This window comes from Triplophysa dalaica, chromosome 8, assembly GCF_015846415.1.
Source record: "Triplophysa dalaica isolate WHDGS20190420 chromosome 8, ASM1584641v1, whole genome shotgun sequence".
NCBI lineage: Eukaryota > Metazoa > Chordata > Actinopteri > Cypriniformes > Nemacheilidae > Triplophysa > Triplophysa dalaica.
The window spans coordinates 4,150,162-4,170,099 of NC_079549.1; the positions used below are offsets into that span (position 1 = coordinate 4,150,162).

The following is a 19,938-nucleotide window of genomic DNA, read 5'->3' on the forward strand; positions in this document are numbered from 1 at the left end:
CTATAATGATTATGAAACTATTCTTTCTGTTACAGACTCTACATTACAAAATGCATCAAAAGTATATTTTTTTCAATTAAAAAAAGGGAAAACATTCTTAAAAGGAACCTTGGATATAGAGAGATGTATAGCTTAATATATTAACAATGACATTGACGTTATAAATGTGAAATTAGAATACAGTGCAACTGTCACAATATTTAAACATTTTGAAAAAATATTTTTAGTTGGAGGGCAACATTTTTTTAAGTCGAAATCCGTGAAGTCAAATGGTTGCAACCAAAACCTGTTCTCTTTCGCAACAGAGAAGCACACACGTTTTCCAAATATAACAGTGAGACGTCAAACATAAGATGAGATATATCAATACACAGGGACACTAGGTGGCGGTATGTCCTATTGACACAAGCCAGCCTGCCCGCCATGAAAGAAGAATGTGATCAGTAAGCGTCTGTTCAACATAACCATACATTAAATCATAGCTTTATCATATACTTTATACATCATGAACTATACTGATACACACAATGATAAGATGCTTGTGGTTTGGTTATTTAATTTTAATCAGAGCACACGTAAATATTACCCCCCTCAGCTTGTGAAGTGGGTGGAGAAAGAGCTACAGACAGACATCATAATACAGCTGAAACTACTCTCACACATTCTCAGATATTTATTCAATGTTCGACTCAATAGAAGACGAAGAGGTGTTATTCACACTTACGGGTGACCACATGTCGAGTGATGGGGCTCCCGTGATGATGGCCATTGATGACCGGCTGCACGCTGTAAGTGTACTCAACTCCAGGTTTTAGGCCTGAGATGAAGATATTACCAGACTCGGAGGTCACGTCTTGGGGGGCTTCTCCACCTTGACTGGGCATCACGTTCACCTACAGAACACAATGAGAATCCCATATCACTGTTAAGAGCCGGTTGCTGTAAAAGAGGCACTGTAAATTGTTCCTGTGATTTATTTCCTGATTTCAAATATATTATTGGAAATGATTGTGATTTTGTTCTTTTAAATCACCAAATAAAGCCATTAATAAAGACCGCATTACATTGTAAGCAATTCTAGGCGCAGGGGTCCAGGTGATGATGATTTCAGTGTCTGTGACATTAGTAGTGAAGACAGGAGCACTTCCCATTGGTTGAACTGAAAGGCAGAAAAAACATCAATTGCTTTAGAACGTCATTGATTTGAATCAAAATCTACTCTCAGGACAGAGAAATGTGTCTTTAAACTACAAAATGTGTTTTACTAATCATATATTCTGGTTTCTTAAATTCAAGTGCAAACTAAAACTAAAGACATTTATCTTTCACTGATGAATCACAGAACTGTGAAACTCACTTGTGGTGAAGGTGGCAGATGAACCCTCGCTGAGCACGTTGTTCTTGACGGCGTGCAGGGTGGCGGTGTATTTAGTATCCGGATGCAGGTTGAAAAGGGTGTACTGTGACAGGCGGGCGGGAATATTCAACTGTTTGGGGTTCGAGCCCTCAAGAGTGAGGAAAAGGCGGTAACCAGTGATTTGAGCCCTGGGAGGGGACCATATGATCACAGCGCTGTCTTCATTGATGTTAGTGAAGTGGATACTGGTGGGTGGATCAGGCTCTGGTAGAAGAAAGATGTACAAGGTTAGTGTCCTGAACAATAACAGGAATGAAAAGTCAAGATGTTTGGAAATTCCTTTAACTATAATGATTAGGAAACTATTCTTTTTGTTACAGACCTTACATCTCAAAATGCATCAAAAGTATATTTTTTCAACAACAAAAAATGGAAAACATTCTTAAAAGGAACCTTGGGTATAGAGAGATGTATAGCTTAACATATTAAAAATGACATTGGATTTATAAATGTGAAAAAAAAACTGTGTAACTGTCACAGTACTCATAAACATCGAAAACATATTTTTAGTTGGAGGTCAGCATTTTTTTGCATCAAAATCTGTGACGTCAAATGGTTGCAACCAAAACCTGTTCTCTTTCGCTACAGAGAAGCACACACTTTTTCCAAATATAACAGTGAGACGTCAAACATAAGATCAGTTATATCAATACACAGGGACACTGGATGGCGGTTTGTCCTATTGACACAAGCCAGCCTGCCTGCCATGAAAGAAGAATGTGTTCAATAAGCGTCTGTTGTCATGTAACCATGCATTAATCCACCACCATCATCATCCAACATTATCATATATTATATACATTATGAGAATATACTGATATACACAATAATAAGATGCTTGAGGTTTGTTTATTTATTTTGAATCAGAGCACATGTAAATATTACCCCCCTCAGCTTGTGAAGTGGGTGGAGGAAGAGCTACAGACAGATATCAAAAAACAGCTGAAACTTCTCTCTCACATTCACAGATATTTATTCAATGTTGGACTCAATAGAAGACGAAGAGGTGTTATTCACACTTACGGGTGACCACATGTCGAGTGATGGGGCTGCCGTGATGATGGCCGTTGATGACCGGCTGCACGCTGTAAGTGTACTCAACTCCAGGTGTCAGGCCTGAGATGAAGATATTACCAGACTCTGAGGTCACGTCTTGGGGGGCTTCTCCACCTTGACTGGGCATCACGTTTACCTACAGAACACAATGAGAATCCCATATTACTGTTAAGAGGCAGTTGATGTACAGAGACAATGCAAAAAAAATTCTGTGATTTATTTACATTTAGATTTAGTCATTAAGCAGACACTTTTATCAAAATACAATAGGTGCTTATACAAAGTTGATCGTTTCAACAAAAGCTAGAACACTACCTGTTGAAAGAAAGAGAGAGGTTTTGTTTTTTTCTTCTAATTGTTCTATGAAGTATTCACAGAAAAGATGGGTTTTAAGTAGTTTTTTTAAATGTTTTAAGAGATGTGGTTGACCGGATCTAGTTGGGAGAACGTTCCACCAGGAAGGAGTTGTAAAGAAGAATGAGTGGGAAAGCGATTCACTGCCCTTATGAGAAGACAATACAAGATGCCGCTGGTTTGCTGAACGCAGGGTTCTTGATATGGGTTGGAGTGCAGGAGGGTGTGAAAGTATTCTGGTGCAGATCCAGTGATAGTCCTGTAGGCAAGCATTAGTGACTTGAATCTGATATGGGCTTCAACCAGTAGTTTGAAGCACATAGTCAATGGAGCGAAATAAAAAGCGTAGTCACATGAGCCCTTTTGGGCTGTTGGAAGACGAGTCGTGCTGCTGCTTTCTGAACCAGCTGGAGTGGTTTGATAGCCTTTGCAGGAAGACCAGCAGAAGAGCATTGCAGTAGTCCAACCTTGAGATTACAGGGGGCTGGACAGGGAGTTGTGTCGGAAGCTCAGTGAGATAGGCTCTTACCTTCCTAATGTTGAATAAGGCATTTCAGCATGACCGAGTTGTCTTTGGAATGTGATCATTGAAGGGCCGCTGTTCATCAAATATGACTCCGAGGTTCCTGGCTGTTTTAGAAGGAGTGATTGTGGTATAGCCAAGTTGGATGGTTAGATTGTGTTGCACCGCGTGGTGTGCCGGAAACCCGAGTAGTTCTGTCTTGCCAGGGTTCAGCTGGAGGTGATGCTCTTTCATCCAAGCTGAGATGTCTTCTAGGCAGGCTCTAATGCGAGCTGCTTCATTGATATTGTCTGGGTGAAAAGAGATGTAGATCTGGGTGTCGTAAGCATAACAGTGATACGAGAAGCCGTGTGCACATATGATGGGTCCCAAGGATGTCGTGTAGATGGAAAAAAGCAGCAGTCCAAGCTTACTTTCCCTGAGAGAACCCAGTGATCATGTGGTGAGTAGTGGACAGCGTGCCCCTCCATGACACCCTGAAGGATCTGCCGGAGAGGTAGGATTTGAACCAGCTGAGAGAAGAGCCTGAGATTTCTAGAGATGACAGGGTTGGTAAAAGTATCTGGTGATTGACAGCGTCAAATGCTGCAGATCGATCTAGCAGAATCAGGACCAAGGATTTAGATTCAGCCTTGGCTAGCCGCAGTGCTTTTTAGACCGATAGCGGTGCAGTCTCAGTGGAGTGGTTTTGTTTGAAGCCACACTGCTTGTCATCCAGTAGTTTATTCTGGGATAGGTAGACAGACACCTGGTTCAAAACTCCCCTTTCAAGTGTTTTTGCAAAACATGAGAGGAGAAAGACAGTTGTGTAACTGTCATTAGTAGAGGGGTCTAAAATGGGTTTCTTCAGTAGGGGCTTGTCCTGGGCCTGTTTGAATGTGGATGGAAAAGGGCCAGTAAAGCAGGGAGGTGTTGATGATCTCTGTGAGTGCAGGTGTAAGTGTGCTGGATATGGCCTGAAGGAGATGGGAGGGAATTGGATTAAGGGGACAGGTGGTGAGGTGGCTGGAGATATGTCTTGTGACGTCAGCCTAAGTCAGTGACAGTTATTTCCTCATTTAAAATACATAATTGGAAATGAATGTGATTTTGTTCTTTTCTCGTTCAAGACACCGTATATTACAAGAATATAAATAGCAAAGGCATATAGAGTTGACTTTAAATAAAAAAGAAACTCGGAGTGTATATAGTGATCAAGGGTAAAACGTGTATTAATGTGAAAATTAATTTTGTAAGCTGAGACTTGAACTGTTTCTTTCGTTCACATGTGTCGTAAATCACCCAATAAAGCCAAAAATGAAGACCTCATTACATTGTAAGCAATTCTAGGCGCAGGGGTCCAGGTGATGATGATGGAAGTGTCTGTGACATTAGTGCTGAAGACAGGAGCGCTTCCCATTGGTTGAACTGAAAGGCAGAAAAAACAGCAATTGCTTTAGAACTTCACTACAGAGAGACATCATAAAAAAGCTGAAACTACTCTCTCACATTCTCAGATATTTATTCAATGTTGGACTCAATAGAAGTCAATCAGGTGTTATTCACACTTACGGGTGACCACACGTCGAGTGATGGGGCTTCCGTGATGATGGCCGTCGATGACCGGCTGCACGCTGTAAGTGTACTCAACTCCAGGTTTTAGGCCTGAGATGAAGATATTACCAGACTCGGAGGTCACGTCTTGGGGGGCTTCTCCACTTTGACTGGGCATCACGTTCACCTACATAACATAATGAGAATCCCATATAACTGTTAAGAGCCAGTTGATGTAAAATAGACACTGCTAATTTCTTTCTGTGATTTATTTACATTTAGTTTTAGTCATTAAGCAGATGCTTCTATCCAAATACAATAGGTGCTAATACAAAGTTACAACTTTCTACAAAAGCTAGACCACTTCCTGTTGAGAGAAAGAGAGAGAGTTTGTTTATTCTTCAAAATTTTCACTGAAATATTCACAGAAAAGAAGGGTTTTAAGTAGTTTTTTAAATGTTTTAAGAGATGTGGTTGACCGGATCTAGTTAGGAGAACGTTCCACCAGGAAGGAGTTGTAAAGGAGAATGAGTGGGAAAGCGATATCCTGCCCTTATAAGAAGACAATATAAGACAACGCTGGTTTGCTGAACGCAGGGTTCTTGATGGGGGTAGGAGTGCAGGAGGGTGTGAAAGTATTCTGGTGCAGATCCAGTGATAGTCCTGTAGGCAAGCATTAGTGACTTGAATCTGATATGGGCTTCAACCGGTAGCCAGTGGAGCGAAATGAAAACGGTAGTCACATGAGCCCTTTTGGGCTGTTGGAAGACCAGGCATGCTGCTGTGTTCTGAACAAGCTGGAGTGGTTTGATAGCCTTTGCAGGAAGACCAGCAAGGAGAGCATTGCAGTAGTCCAACCTTAAGATTACCAGGGCCTGGACAAGGAGTTGTGCCGCATGCTCAGTGAGATAGGGTCTAACCTTTCAAATGTTGAATAAGGGATTTCAGCATGACCGAGTTGTCTTTGCAATGTGATCATTGAAGGACAGCTGTTCAGCAAATATGACTCCGAGGTTCCTGGCTGTTTTGGATGGAGTGATTGTGGTTTTGCCAATTTGGATTGTGAGATTGTGTTGCACCGTGGGGTGTCCCGGAAACACGAGTAGTTCTATCTTGCCAGGATTCAGCTGGCAGTGATGCTCTTTCATCCAAGTCGAGATGTCTTCAAGGCAGGCTGTAATGCGAGCTAATACATTGATATTGTCTAGGTGAAAGGAGATGTAGATCTGGGTGTCGTCAGCATAACAGTGATACGAGAAGCCATGTACCTATATGATGGGTCCCAAGGATGGCGTGTAGTGAGCAGTGGATAGCAAGCCCCTCCATGACACCCTGAGGGATCTGCCGGAGAGGTAGGATTTAAACCAGCTGAGAGGATATCATGAGATTTCTAGAGATGACATGGTTGCTAAAAGTATCTGGTGATTGATATCGTCAAACACTACAGATTGGTCTAGCAGAATAAGGACCAAGGATTTAGATTCCGTCTTGGCTAGCCGCAATGCTTTTTGTGACCGATAGCGGTGCAGTCTCAGTGGAGTGGTCTATTTTGAAGCCACACTGCTTGTCATCCAGTAGTTTATTCTGGGATAGGTAGACAGACACCTGGTTTAAAACTGCCTTTTCAAGTGTTTTTGCAATAAATGAGAGGAGAAAGACAGTTGTGTAACTGTCATTAGTAGAGGGGTCTAAAATGGGTTTCTTCAGTAGGGGCTTGTCCTGGGCCTGTTTGAATGTGGATGGAAAAGGGCCAGTAAGCAGGGAGGTGTTGATGATGTGTGTGAGTGCAGGTGTAAGTGTGCTGGATATGGCCTGAAGGAGATGGGAGGGAATTGGATTAAGGGGACAGGTGGTGAGGTGGCTGGAGAGATGTCTGGTGACTTCAGCCTCAGTCAGTGACAGTTATTTCCTGATTTAAATATATTATTGGAAACTAATGTGATTAAGTTCTTTTCTCATTCAAGACACTGTATACTACAAGAATACAAATAGCAAAGGCATGTAGAGTTGACTTTAAATAAAAAAGAAACTCGGAGTGTACACAGAGATCAAGGGTAAAATGTGTATTAATGTGAAAAATCATTTTGAAAGCTGCGACTTGAACTGTTTCTTTCGTTCACATGTGTCGTAAATCACCCAATAAAGCCAAAAATGAAGACCTCATTACATTGTAAGCAATTCTAGGCGCAGGGGTCCAGGTGATGATGATGGAAGTGTCTGTGACATTAGTGCTGAAGACAGGAGCGCTTCCCATTGGTTGAACTGAAAGGCAGAAAAAACAGCAATTGCTTTAGAACTTCACTACAGACAGAAATCATAAGACAGCTGAAACTACTCTCTCACATTCTCAGATATTTATTCAACGTTGGACTCAATAGAAGTCAATCAGGTGTTATTCACACTTACGGGTGACCACACGTCGAGTGATGGGGCTGCCGTGATAATGGCCGTCGATGACCGGCTGCACGCTGTAAGTGTACTCAACTCCAGGTTTTAGGCCTGAGATGAAGATATTACCAGACTCGGAGGTCACGTCTTGGGGAGCTTCTCCACTTTGACTGGGCATCACGTTTACCTACAGAACATAATGAGAATCCCATATAACTGTTAAGAGCCAGTTGATGTAAAAGAGAAACTGCTATTTTCTGTGATTTATTTACATTTAGTATTAGTCTCTAAGCAGATACTTCTATCCAAATACAATAGGTGCTAATACAAAGTTACTACTTTCCACAAAAGCTAGACCACTTCCTGTTGAGAGAAAGAGAGAGTTCGTTTTTTCAAAAAAAATTCAATGAAGTATTCTCAGAAAAGATGGGTTTTATGTAGTTTTTTTAATGTTTTAAGAGATGTGGTTGACCGGATCTAGTTGGGAGAACTTTCCACCAGGAAGGAGTTGTAAAGGAGAATGAGTGGGAAAGCGATTTACAGCCCTTATGAGAAGACAATACAAGATGCCATTAGTTTGCTGAACGCAGGGTTCTTGATGGGGTGTAAGAGTGTAGAAGGGTGTGAAAGTATGACGGTGCAGATCCAGTGATAGTCCTGTAGGCAAGCATTAGTGACTTGAATCTGATATGGGCTTCAACCGGTAGCCAGTGGAGCGAAATGAAACGGTAGTCACATGAGCCTTTTGGGCTGTTGGAGGACGAGGCATGCTGCTGTGTTCTGAACAAGCTGGAGTGGTTTGATAGCCTATGCAGGACGACCAGCAAGGAGAGCATTGCAGTAGTCCAATCTTGAGATTACCAGGGCCTGGACAGGGAGTTGTGCTGCATGCTCAGTGAGATAGGGTCGGATCTTTCTAATGTTGAATAAGGCATTTCAGCATGACCGAGTTGTCTTTGCAATGTGATCATTGAAGGACAGCTGTTCAGCAAATATGGCTCCGAGGTTCCTGGCTGTTCTGGAAGGAGTGATTGTGGTATAGCCAAGTTGGATGGTAAGATTGGATAAAAGCGTCTGCTAAATGACTAAAAATGTAAATGTAAAGATTGTGTTGAACCGTGAGGTGTGCCAGAAACACAAGTAGTTCTGTCTTGCCAGGATTCAGCTGGAGGTGATGCTCTTTCATCCAAGTCGAGATGTCTTCTAGGCAGGCTGTAATGCGAGCTGCTTCATTGATATTGTCTGGGTGAAATGAGATGTAGATCTGGGGGTCGTCAGCATAACAGTGATACGAGAAGCCATGTGCCCATATGATGGGTCCCAAGTCTATCGTGTAGTGAGCAGTGGATAGCGAGCCCCTCCATGACACCCTAAGGGATCTGCCGGAGAGGTAGGATTTAAACCAGCGGAGAGGATATCATGAGATTCCTAGAGATGACATGCTTGCTTAAAGTATCTGATGATTGATATCTTCAAACGCTACAGATTGGTCTAGCAGAATAAGGACCAAGGATTTAGATTCCGTCTTGGCTAGCCGCAATGCTTTTTGTGACCGATAGCGGTGCAGTCTCAGTGGAGTGGTCTATTTTGAAGCCACACTGCTTGTCATCTAGTAGTTTATTCTGGGATAGGTAGACAGACACCAGGTTTAAAACTGCCTTTTCAAGTGTTTTTACAATAAATGAGAGGAGAAAGATAGGTGTGTAACTGTCATTAGTAGAGGGGTCCAAAGTGGGTTTCTTAAGTAGGGGCTTGACCTGGGCCTGTTTGAATGTGGATGGAAAAGGGCCAGTAAGCAGGGAGGTGTTGATGTCTGTGAGTGCAGGTGTAAGTGTGCTGGATATGGCCTGAAGGAGATGGGAGGGAATTGGATTAAGGGGACAGGTGGTGAGGTGGCTGGAGAGAAGTCTTGTGACTTCAGTTTCAGTCAGTGACAGTTATTTCCTGATTTAAAATATATAATTGAAATGAAGGTGATTTTGTTCTTTTCTTGCTCAAGACACTTTATACTACAAGAATATAAATAGCAAAGGCATATAGAGTTGACTTTAAATAAAAAAGAAACTCGGAGTGTATATAGAGATCAAGGGTAAAATGTGTATTAATGTGAAAAATCATTTTGTAAGCTGAGACTTGAACTGTTTCTTTCGTTCACATGTGTCGTAAATCACCCAATAAAGCCAAAAATGAAGACCTCATTACATTGTAAGCAATTCTAGGCACAGGGGTCCAGGTGATGATGATGGCAGTGTCTGTGACATTAGTGCTGAAGACAGGAGCAATTCCCATTGGTTGAACTGAAAGGCAGAAAAAACATCAATTACTTTAGAACGTCATTGATTTGAATCATTATCTACTCTCAGGAGAAAGAACTGTGTCTTTAAAAAAATTCCCCCCAAACTGCTACATTTCTTCTGTGATAATGGATACTTTTAATCATTTTATGTATAAAGAGGTTTTACACCTACCTGGAGTTACAGTGGAGGAGACAGGGACGCTCTCCATGTCGTCCTTCACAGTAAACACACTGACATTGTACTCCACTCCTGGACTTAGGTTATCCAAAGTGCACGAGGTCTGTCCTGCCTTTACAAACTCCTCCAGTGAGTTCCCCTGCTGCCCGTTGGTGGGGGTGCAAGTCACTCTGTAGCCCGTGATGTCTGATAAGAGCAAGCAGTACATTCTTTCAAATATCTTTCTTTGTGTTCAACAAATACATTTTTACAGGTTTGGAACAACTTGGGGGACTAATTCATGACAGCATTTTCTTTTTTTGGATCGAGTATCCCTTTAAAGAACCTATATTTCGTTTAATTAAATAAAAGATGACTTCAAACGCATTATCACTTCATCAATAAACAAGCATGTTTTACATTTAGGAACGAAAATGAGCTTGTGCTTCAAGTATGGTGCTAACCTGGAGTTTTGGCCTCATTCCATTGAACCATCAGCTCTCCTGTGTTTGGGTTGGGCTCCAGGTTCAGGTCAGTGGGTGGAGAAAGAGCTACAGACAGATATCATAAAACAGCTGAAACTTCTCTCTCACATTCACAGATATTTTTTCAACATTTGACTCAAAAGAAGTCAATCAGGTGTTATTCACACTTACGGGTGACCACACGTCGAGTGATGGGGCTGCCGTGATGATGGCCGTTGATGACCGGCTGCACCCTGTAAGTGTACTCAACTCCAGGTGTCAGGCCTGAGATGAAGATATTACCAGACCCGGAGGTCACGTCTTGGGGGGCTTCTCCACCTTGACTGGGCATCACGTTCACCTACAGAACACAATGAGAATCCCATATTACTGTTAAGAGCCAGTTGATGTAAAAGAGGCACTGCAAATTCTTCCTGTGATTTATTTCCTGATTTAAAAGAAATAATTGGAAATTAATGTGATTTTGTTCTTTTCTAGTTCAAGACAATGTATACTACAAGAATACAAATAGCAAAGGCATATAGAGTTGACTTTATATAAAAAAAACTTAAACAGAGTGTATATAGTGATCAAGGGTAAAATGTGTATTAATGTGAAAAATCATTTTGGAGACTTTAACTATTTCTTTCGTAAATCACCTAATAAAGCCATAAATAAAGATCTCATTACATTGTAAGCAATTCTAGGCGCAGGGGTCCAGGTGATGATGATGGCAGTGTCTGTGACATTAGTGCTGAAGACAGGAGCACTTCCCATTGGTTGAACTGAAAGGCAGAAAAAACATCAATTACTTTAGACAGAGTAGATCCTAGACATCTGGGGGCCCTAAGCAAACCTTTGTGGGGGCCCTTGTCATAGTTAAATTTTGATAAACATAACTGTAAACTATAAGAAATAAAAAATAATAAATCAATTCACACACTTAAATGAATCAAAACTAAAAGACAAATCCATTAAACTGACACTAGTGAAATACACAGCAACAACATTTACATATTATTTGACAGTTTATTGTAATAAATATCAAAAATCTAAAAGGTGTGCATTCTAGCTAACACCCACATGAGCGCTGTTCTGTAAGTCATTGTGACTGTAAGTTATATAGTATTATAATACTATTGAAATTAGAAACATGTATATTAATATGTAGCCTATTTAACTTTGAAGATGTAAATCTGTATATGCAATCTGCATAATTTGGCAAAACTAAAAGTAATTAAATAAATGAAGTACTAAAAAGGAAATTTCCAGATGATTCCTTTAAAGATGAATCCGCAAGACATAAAAATAGCATCTTGTTTACATCATTACAGATTCAGTAGCCAAGGGGGCTGAGACCCTTGTGGTTCAGAGGCCCTACACAACCTGCGTAGTCTGCGTTGAGGAAGGATCGGCTCTGGCTTTAGAACGATATTGATTTGAATCATAATCTACTTTCAGGACAGAGAAATGTGTCTTAAACTACAAAATATATGCTACTAATCATTTATTCTGGTTTCTTAAATTCAAGTGCAAACTAAAACTAAAGACATTTATCTTTCATTGATGAATCACAGAACTGTGAAACTCACTTGTGGTGAAGGTGGCAGATGAACCCTCGCTGAGCACGTTGTTCTTGACGGCGTGCAGGGTGGCGGTGTATTTAGTATCCGGGTGCAGGTTGGGAAGGGTGTACTGTGACAGGCGGGCGGGAATATTCAGCTGTTTGGGGTTGGAGCCCTCAAGAGTGAGGAAAAGGCGGTAACCAGTGATTTGAGCCCTGGGAGCGGACCATATGATCACAGCGCTGTCTTCATTGATGTTAGTGAAGTGGATACTGGTTGGTGGATCAGGCTCTGGTAGAAGAAAGATGTACAAGGTTAGTGTCCTGAACAATAACTGGAATGAAAAGTCAAGATGTTTGGAAATTCCTTTGACTATAATGATTAGGAAACTATTCTTTCTGTTGCAGACCTTACATCACAAAATGGCATAGAAAACATTCTTAAAACAGGACATTTACCTAAGAGGTGAAACGATATAAAACAACAAAATCCAGTACTTTAAATAGAAATGTCAGATTACAAATCTATAATACTTCAATTAAATTTAATCTGTGTACATTGTAATGAGTAAAATTGCAATTATACAATGAATTATTTATTTTTCATAATTACATCTATTTACTAGTTACAGTATTTTTTTTTAAATCCTTAAAAATATATTTCTATTGTGTTAAATATGTAAAATATGTCCTTTAAACAAACAAGCACTATGTAAAATAAAAAAAAATTACACTGTTTTGCTTAAATCTTTCACATGATATTTTTGTTAGATAAGACAGACATACTCGTCAAAAAGTAGTGTGCACTCACTTGTAGCTTGCTCCCCAACCAGTGGTTCACTCTCCTCGCCTGACTTGAGAGCAAAGATGAAGAAACGGTAAAGTATTCCAGGTTGAAGATGCGTGACCTCATAGTAAGCGTTTTGTGTTTCTGGCAGTGCCGTCTGTTTCTCGATCAGCCCGTCTGAACCCACTTTTGCCACGGATACGCGGTACCCAGACACTTCTGTGGATGGACCGGACCAAGTGATGGTGATCTTGGAGTCAGACACCTCGAAGAACTGCAGATCAGTTGGAGATGGCACTTCCTCTGTGGGTGAAAAACAAAGGTTCTTCATTTAGTGTAGAACTGAATTGGACGTTTTACTGCTATATTTATTTTTAATAGTTGCATGTTTGTTTGTTTGTTTTTTAACGCCATGCCAGCTTCCATGTTTTAAAAAACAAAATCTATATCATATCAAGTTTTTATAATTTCATTATTTATTGTAAAAGAGTAAATAAGTTCACAATGAATAATGACCTCCTAACCCCTTCTGAGTCACAAAACCTGACGCTGAGCCATTTCTTTGAAGGGCTTATCATAGCACAGTTTTATCACTTTGTAAAACTCGCTCATCTGAGCGAAGGAATCCTGACACCCCACCGGCAGACCGGCAGAACAGACAGGGCAAAGAATAACATACTTTCAGACATCTTTTCCTCCTTTGATACGGAGCAACACATATGTATCACAGCATATCATAAAAATCAGTGTGAGCAAATAACAGATAACCATCATCTCACTGGGTCCAGACTGTTTTGTAAAGTTGTAACATTTGCTGATTTGCTAGATTAGTATGAAACAGTCAGACGTCTGAGGTTCTCTCACAGACAGTCACCATAAAATCTAAATCTCCACATTTTACCCTATAAGGATTCACAGGCGTTTGGGCTGCTACTACTGACTCAACTCAAATGTGATCTTGTCTTTAGGCTGCCAGACAAAACACTTAAATCTACTTAAAAGAAAACAATAAAAGACATTAATGATCTGATGACATCATCTGTCGTGTTTATATCTGATCTGAGGCTGTTTGTTCAGATTAGTATTTTCAGATGTGTCCAGACACATTGGTGGAGACACAATAATGTAAAACAATGTAAATCGCATGTTGACAATGCATAACAAATTCTGTCTTGAAACATATATGGGGCAGTTTTCACTCCAAAATCTAAAGAAAGCACATTTAAAATCAAGCCTACATTTAGGAGGATTCAAATTGCTAAAGGGGCATTACAGTATTACAGGTATAAGAATCTAGGAACCATAAATTATTAGTAAACATAAATGTCTGGATATATTACATTTTATACAAGAATTTAGGGGGGAAATCCTTTGTCCTGAAAATAACTTAATAGCTGTCTCAAAAACAGGCCTTCTAGTCTTTTTGCAAAGTGTAATGGACAATTCCAGTGCAATGGATGTGAAATTTCAGACAAAACTTTAAAAAAAACATTATACCACTATGATGAAAAATCTGCTAATACATTGTCTGACAGAGTCCATACATGAAAAAAGATCAGTCTGTTTTCACAAGATTTCTACTTTTAAATAGGTGAATAAACGTGCATTATGGATGTGGCAAAAAGGGATCCACATTATGAGAGATGACACACTTTGTGGATTTCAATTCACAGAAATCCTACATACCGAAAGCAATAAAACCCAACAAATGGAGAAGAGATGATTCTTCGGTATTAAAATCTGAGCATTCGGTATGGTGAAAACCTTTTTGCATGGAATTGCTCTAATTTCTTATTTTATTTCCCAAAGATTTTGCTGTGAAATGTGACATCTTATTGTGAGATTCACACATAAAGTGCCTACCTTTTAGGGGTTCCCCAGAAGTGGTGACTTGTACAAAAACAGGCTTGCTCTCCAAATTCTCTTCCACAGAGAATATACTGATGTTATAAAGCAGACCAGGTCGAAGGTCACTCAGGGTCACTGAGGTGGCGGTGTTAGGCAGGTTCAACTCAGTGCTGCCCGAACTGCCTTCTTCTGATGGTGTGTATACCACACGGTAGCCTGAAAAACAATAGTATATACAGTACTTGTCAGCACCTTTCTGTTTTGTTTATAGCTGACATAATGAATTGTTTTAATGAAGTTCATTATTACCTGTGATGGGAGCCAGAGGTTTGGACCAGCTGATAACCATGGAGGTCTCCTCCACATTCTCTACATCATGGTCAGGAGGAGCATCAGGAGCTGTTAAACAAACCAAACATCTTAGATATATATATCTTATATATATCCAAATATCTTTCTTATAATCCAATCAAATTTCAAAGGATGTAATCAAGTCACGCCCCCCTTTTTGATGGATACATATGTTGTCTTTTATGACTGGTGTAAATTGTACGTTAGTCGTTTTCTTATTTTACTCGGGAACGTGTCCGTATATGTTTTTAATATTTTTTATGTATTAGTATATTTGTCTTTTTACAATCAATTGTAGATGAAGTACATGTTTTTTATATTCTTCTTTATGGTTCTCCTCCCAAATGACCAGCAAATTACCATTTTCTTTCCAGTTACTAGACTTTTACAGGTCTTTTTTATACATTTTTTGCCAATTAAAATTCTTTAGAGATGAGCATAAACAGAAAACAACCCAAAATGTAAAACAGCGTTTTATAGGAAATGGAAGAGAGAAAGAATATGTAGGAAAAGGTAAGAAACCGAAACCAGAACTGAAAAAGACGTTCACCTGTAGTTTGGGAGGTGGTAAGGATCAAATTAGGATCTCCTTGGTTTGTCACTTCATACACATTAACTGTGTATTTCCTGCCTGGAAGAAGTTCACTTATGTTCACTGACGAAGCCGTATGAGGCAGGTCTGGAAATGAAAAAACAAAAAAAGTTAAGAAGTCATTCTTGTACAAGTGCAACAAAAAAAAAGAGGTCCAAGCACTCTGCAAATGAAAATACTGACCTAACACAATGGGCTCTCCAGTTTGACCTCCCTCCTCACTCAGCTCATATTCCACCCTGAATCCAGACACTGTGTCAGACGCGGACACCCAAGAGATGACGAAACTGCTGGAGGTGATCTCAGTCACAGACTCAGAGGTGTCCACGACCGGAGGGGGCTGGGTGGTCTCTCCCTCAAAGGGCGCCACTAGGGAAGAGAGGGAAAGGCGAACATTAGCAAAAGCAACAAAACAAAAGATGTAATGTCATCAATGATTGTGAAGTGTGGGGAAGGACTTACAGGAACCGTAGTTTGTGGTAAAGTCAAAGCGATTGACTTCTCGACGTCCAAAACGCAGAATACCGATGAGTTGACCCTCATAGGTGATTCCTGGCTTCAGTCCAGCAATGGTGTAAGAGTTCTGATGGCCTGGAATAGTGACCTCCATCCATTGGCTATGAGTGTTTTTCTGTTCAGAAGTGAGGTCTCAGTAAGTATTTGCTCTCACAAGGTTTATGGAATAGGACTGTATTCAATAAATACACTTATTTGGATTCAAAGAGCAAAGGCACCAGCAGGACAGCAGAAACTCACCTGTCTCCATTTGAGTATGTACTGTGTGATGTGTGCAGAAGGTGGGGCATTCCATTGGATAGGGTGGGAGTCGGGCTGGTTGCCGGATTCTGTTATAATCACCTGAACTGGACGATGACCACCTGATATGTAAAGACATTTGTATTGAAAACGTATCTCTGACATTACAATCATAAGGGACACATATATGATTCCCAAAAGATATTAAAAAATGATGTCATGCAGCCGGGAACGCCTACATTTGTGTATTTCATTTGTAAAAAATGACATTCTGTACTTATTGACAGCTTTGGAAAACATAAGCAAAGCTGATCCAGAAGAAACTTCCTGTTTCAGTTTTTCAACAAACCACAAACGTTGAAACATAATACAACAAACAGAATATTTATAACTGACTCAAATGTTAAACAAATATCTTTAAGATTAAATTATATATGTTAAATTTAACTTGCAAAGAGGTTTATATGACTTTTATGACTAGTCTCATGTAGTGGCCCATGGACTGGCCAGGGGCCCACTGTCCGTTCAATGATGCTTATGTCACACAAAACGGCAAAGTACTTTCTCATCCTGGTAAACTTTAATCTGATTGGTTTACTTTATGTAACAAAGAAAAGTAAAGGCCAGCAGTATTTTTTGACAGGAAATGTTGCATTTAACTTGCTTTACAATCGATTTAAAGTTGCAATCTGTAACTTTGATCTCTATATCACCATCTCTGTTTAAATCATAAATTGCAGGTTCCGTATTTATCTTAACACGAGTTGAAGTCAAATTACATCATTTCCCGTGAAATCGTTCCAAACTCAAATCATGACTATTGGCTTACGATTGCAAAATAAGGGATGCTTAAAACAGATTTTTATGTACTTATTTTTAAACATAAAAGTTAAAGATGGGACAGTCTAACTAAACAGTTCTGCACTGCCATGTGGTCCAGAGTCAGACTGCATGCTGTTTAGACAAAGGTCTGGCTAGGCGAGACTACAAGACATAATTTTAGAAAATTACAGGGCTATTATTACTAAAACAACAAATGTCGGTTACAATAAAGTAGAAAGTATTTGACCAGCGTGTTTTTTACAGGTAAAAGACATTAACTGGCATATTAAGGATGTTTTCTGAGCTTAGAAGATTTATAAAGAATGTCAGAGGTGCTCTTAAATAGAGTAACAAATGTTTTTAGCATGATAGTGTGCTCTGTTCCTTTTGGGAATGGCAGAAATGGGAAACTTAGCATGACTATGTGAGATTCTTACCATGGTTTGGGCACCAAAGGCAAAGTGAGAGAAGACCACCACTCACCGTCTCACGCTTTCAAACCTTTAAATCCAAACACATGCCTCTCCAGCAATAACAACAATACCAAAACCCTCAGCAGCGTGTTACATTTCTGAAGTGGTAAATCTTTCATATTATTTATATGACCAATTTCCCGACAAATGCTTTTTAAGTCTCACATTGCAATGTCACCAAATGGCTTCGGATCCCAGGCTTTCATTACAATCTGGTCTCCATTTCTCCCAATTATTGCCATGACAGCCCACTGGCTTGGTAGTCTGTACGCAGCACTTAAAACTCACTTAGTCTGCATTACTTTCCGCTAGCCTGCGCCAGCCTAACCCCCACGGTTCCCAGTCTTCTCACAGCTGGGCGCCATTACCCAGCGTTATTGCTCTGGGGTTGCCTACACTCACATTAAACAAAAAGGAACCACTTCTGACCCCAAAAAGCTCTCCGAAACATTATTAATGCACACTTCTGGACCCAGCATGGGGGAGTCCTGTGCTTGTTTATGAAATGAAAACACAAATCCTTCTTTTTGAATCAGTTTAAGACTAACTACAAAGTCGCCTTATCATTAAAATGATGTGACCTGAGTAAACCATTAACAATAGAAACTACATAATCTTTGTATGAGAGTGGTAATACAAGGAGAAAGAGTCACAGGTTTGGTAAAAACATAATCCCAACACAGGATGAGGGAAACTCAAAGACAAACAAACAAAGCCAAAAGGCCCACGGGGGCTGATGGAGACAGCTGTGTTGATTGGGCGTGTGTCTTTCCCCATCCAGAGAACTTCAAAAGATCAGACGCCAAACGTCGACCCACCCAAATCAAGGTGTGGATGAGTGCATCTAAAGCCAACATCCTTCATTTCAAACACAAGCCATTTGTTAAAAGTTGTAAAAGTAAAGATCACAAGGAGGAGCAGATCACAATCGTCACATCAACAAAACACCTGGGATTGAAGGCAAACAGCACTCTTGCTCTCAGTATACATCTGGAAAGCTTTGACTTCTAAACCTCTCCCCACCCATGCCCACAAGACTACTTATAGCAGTACACAGCGTGACCATCATACCGCATGTGTGTGCCCGAGCAAGGGAACATATGCCCCATAAAATGTCTTCCGAAAAGATGCTGTTTACTCACCAGGGAAAGACTGCTGAGGCTCGCAGCTCAATTCTCCAATGGTATTTCCATAGCAGTGACATTTGTAGTGGACTCCATGAATAATTTTGTTCCAGGACTCTCCGATCTGATAGAAGACTCTGGTCTCCGGCTCTTGACATTGATCTACAAATGGAAATTAGAGTAACATGATTATCCAATCATTAGCCTGGTCAGTTAAAGGAAACAAGGTTAAATCCGCTAACCTAAGGCCCCTATTTAAAGAGAATGACACTCTAATTGTTTCAAGAAATGTTCAGTTAAAGGAACAAAAAATGAAATCACCCAAACATGAAGATTCTGTCATGATTTACTATCCGTTGTAGTAGCCAGTGGTCACCTTTGTATAGGGCGAATCGTTTTGCGTCCCCCCCAAATAAAGACTTGTGATCTTAAACTAATAATTTTAAATAAAACCCAAAACATAATCAATTACACTATTCTGTGACATCAGTTTTATTGGTTGGTGGTCTTTGATTGCATTCAATTTATGATACAATTCTATATTTCATGAAATGCCACAAAATCTGTGGCCACCCTGGATCCATCTGGAGCCCCCATTTTGAGAACCACTGCTTTAAGGTAATGACAGCAAATGTCCCAGATCCTAAACGTGTTTTGCATGAAACCAAAATCACTTTTTGGTTCTTCTAATTGACTAAAAAGTAAAATAAGCAAAGAGAACTGTCAGCTCACCAATAGCGTCACACTTCCAGCGTCCACGCCCTTGACCGAAACAGGTGCAGTTCATCATGTAGCCCTCTTCGTGTAGTTTAGTGAAAGTCTGATTTACTTCATACGACACACTATTCACAATGCACTGGTCTGTAAGATAAAGAAACATATAAAAAACACTTAAATAACCGATACACAAAAGATTATTTTACCAGTCACGTGAATATACTTCGAAACCTTGAGAAAGAGAGAATACGACAATAGGATACTTTAATATTCCTATGATTAAGACACAGACAGATATGTCCTCTGACCTTTCAGTTGCGAGTAGGCGATGCAGCTCCATTCTCCACGTCCGTTACCAACACACGTGCAGCGCATCATGTGACCCAGAACGTCATGTCGTCTGTCCCACTGGTCGCCGATGCGATACATCACACCCTCACCGGTGGTGCACACCTCCTCATGGGCTAATGGACATAAATCAACATCACGTACATCAGTCATATAAATCAAGTCTAAGATGTTCTAGTAAGACACAGCTATGTATGCCAAAGATAGACCAATACTGTCCATATTATTTTGTTGGCTTTAATGTCTATATTTTGATAATCCTGATATACATTTGAGAGAAAAGTAGGCCAACAGGGTGGAGAAAAGGGAATGGGATAAGGGAGCGAGCCAGGAGTCGACCGCGGATGGCTGGAAGCATAGTTGCGCTA

At 40.2% G+C, this 19,938-nt stretch overlaps 1 protein-coding gene across 3 annotated transcripts in view; it reads right to left on the reverse strand.

Moving 5' to 3' along the window:
- Positions 1-19,938, reverse strand: part of fn1a (fibronectin 1a) — a 46,469-nt gene that overhangs the window by 21,470 nt on the left and 5,061 nt on the right. For all 3 annotated transcript variants that reach the window (XM_056754656.1, XM_056754658.1, XM_056754655.1), the window contains exons 10-33: positions 19,531-19,686; positions 19,238-19,366; positions 18,524-18,667; positions 16,087-16,208; positions 15,793-15,961; positions 15,514-15,699; positions 15,289-15,417; positions 14,697-14,786; positions 14,403-14,603; positions 12,564-12,842; positions 11,781-12,044; positions 10,879-10,973; positions 10,381-10,549; positions 10,189-10,275; positions 9,740-9,931; positions 9,474-9,568; positions 7,290-7,458; positions 7,051-7,145; positions 4,902-5,070; positions 4,663-4,757; positions 2,441-2,609; positions 1,358-1,621; positions 1,065-1,159; positions 725-893 (exon numbers count right to left, since the gene is read on the reverse strand). In XM_056754656.1, coding sequence (XP_056610634.1) covers positions 725-893; positions 1,065-1,159; positions 1,358-1,621; positions 2,441-2,609; positions 4,663-4,757; positions 4,902-5,070; positions 7,051-7,145; positions 7,290-7,458; positions 9,474-9,568; positions 9,740-9,931; positions 10,189-10,275; positions 10,381-10,549; positions 10,879-10,973; positions 11,781-12,044; positions 12,564-12,842; positions 14,403-14,603; positions 14,697-14,786; positions 15,289-15,417; positions 15,514-15,699; positions 15,793-15,961; positions 16,087-16,208; positions 18,524-18,667; positions 19,238-19,366; positions 19,531-19,686 — 3,732 coding nt within the window. The remainder of the gene's footprint in view (positions 1-724; positions 894-1,064; positions 1,160-1,357; positions 1,622-2,440; positions 2,610-4,662; positions 4,758-4,901; positions 5,071-7,050; positions 7,146-7,289; positions 7,459-9,473; positions 9,569-9,739; positions 9,932-10,188; positions 10,276-10,380; positions 10,550-10,878; positions 10,974-11,780; positions 12,045-12,563; positions 12,843-14,402; positions 14,604-14,696; positions 14,787-15,288; positions 15,418-15,513; positions 15,700-15,792; positions 15,962-16,086; positions 16,209-18,523; positions 18,668-19,237; positions 19,367-19,530; positions 19,687-19,938) is intronic.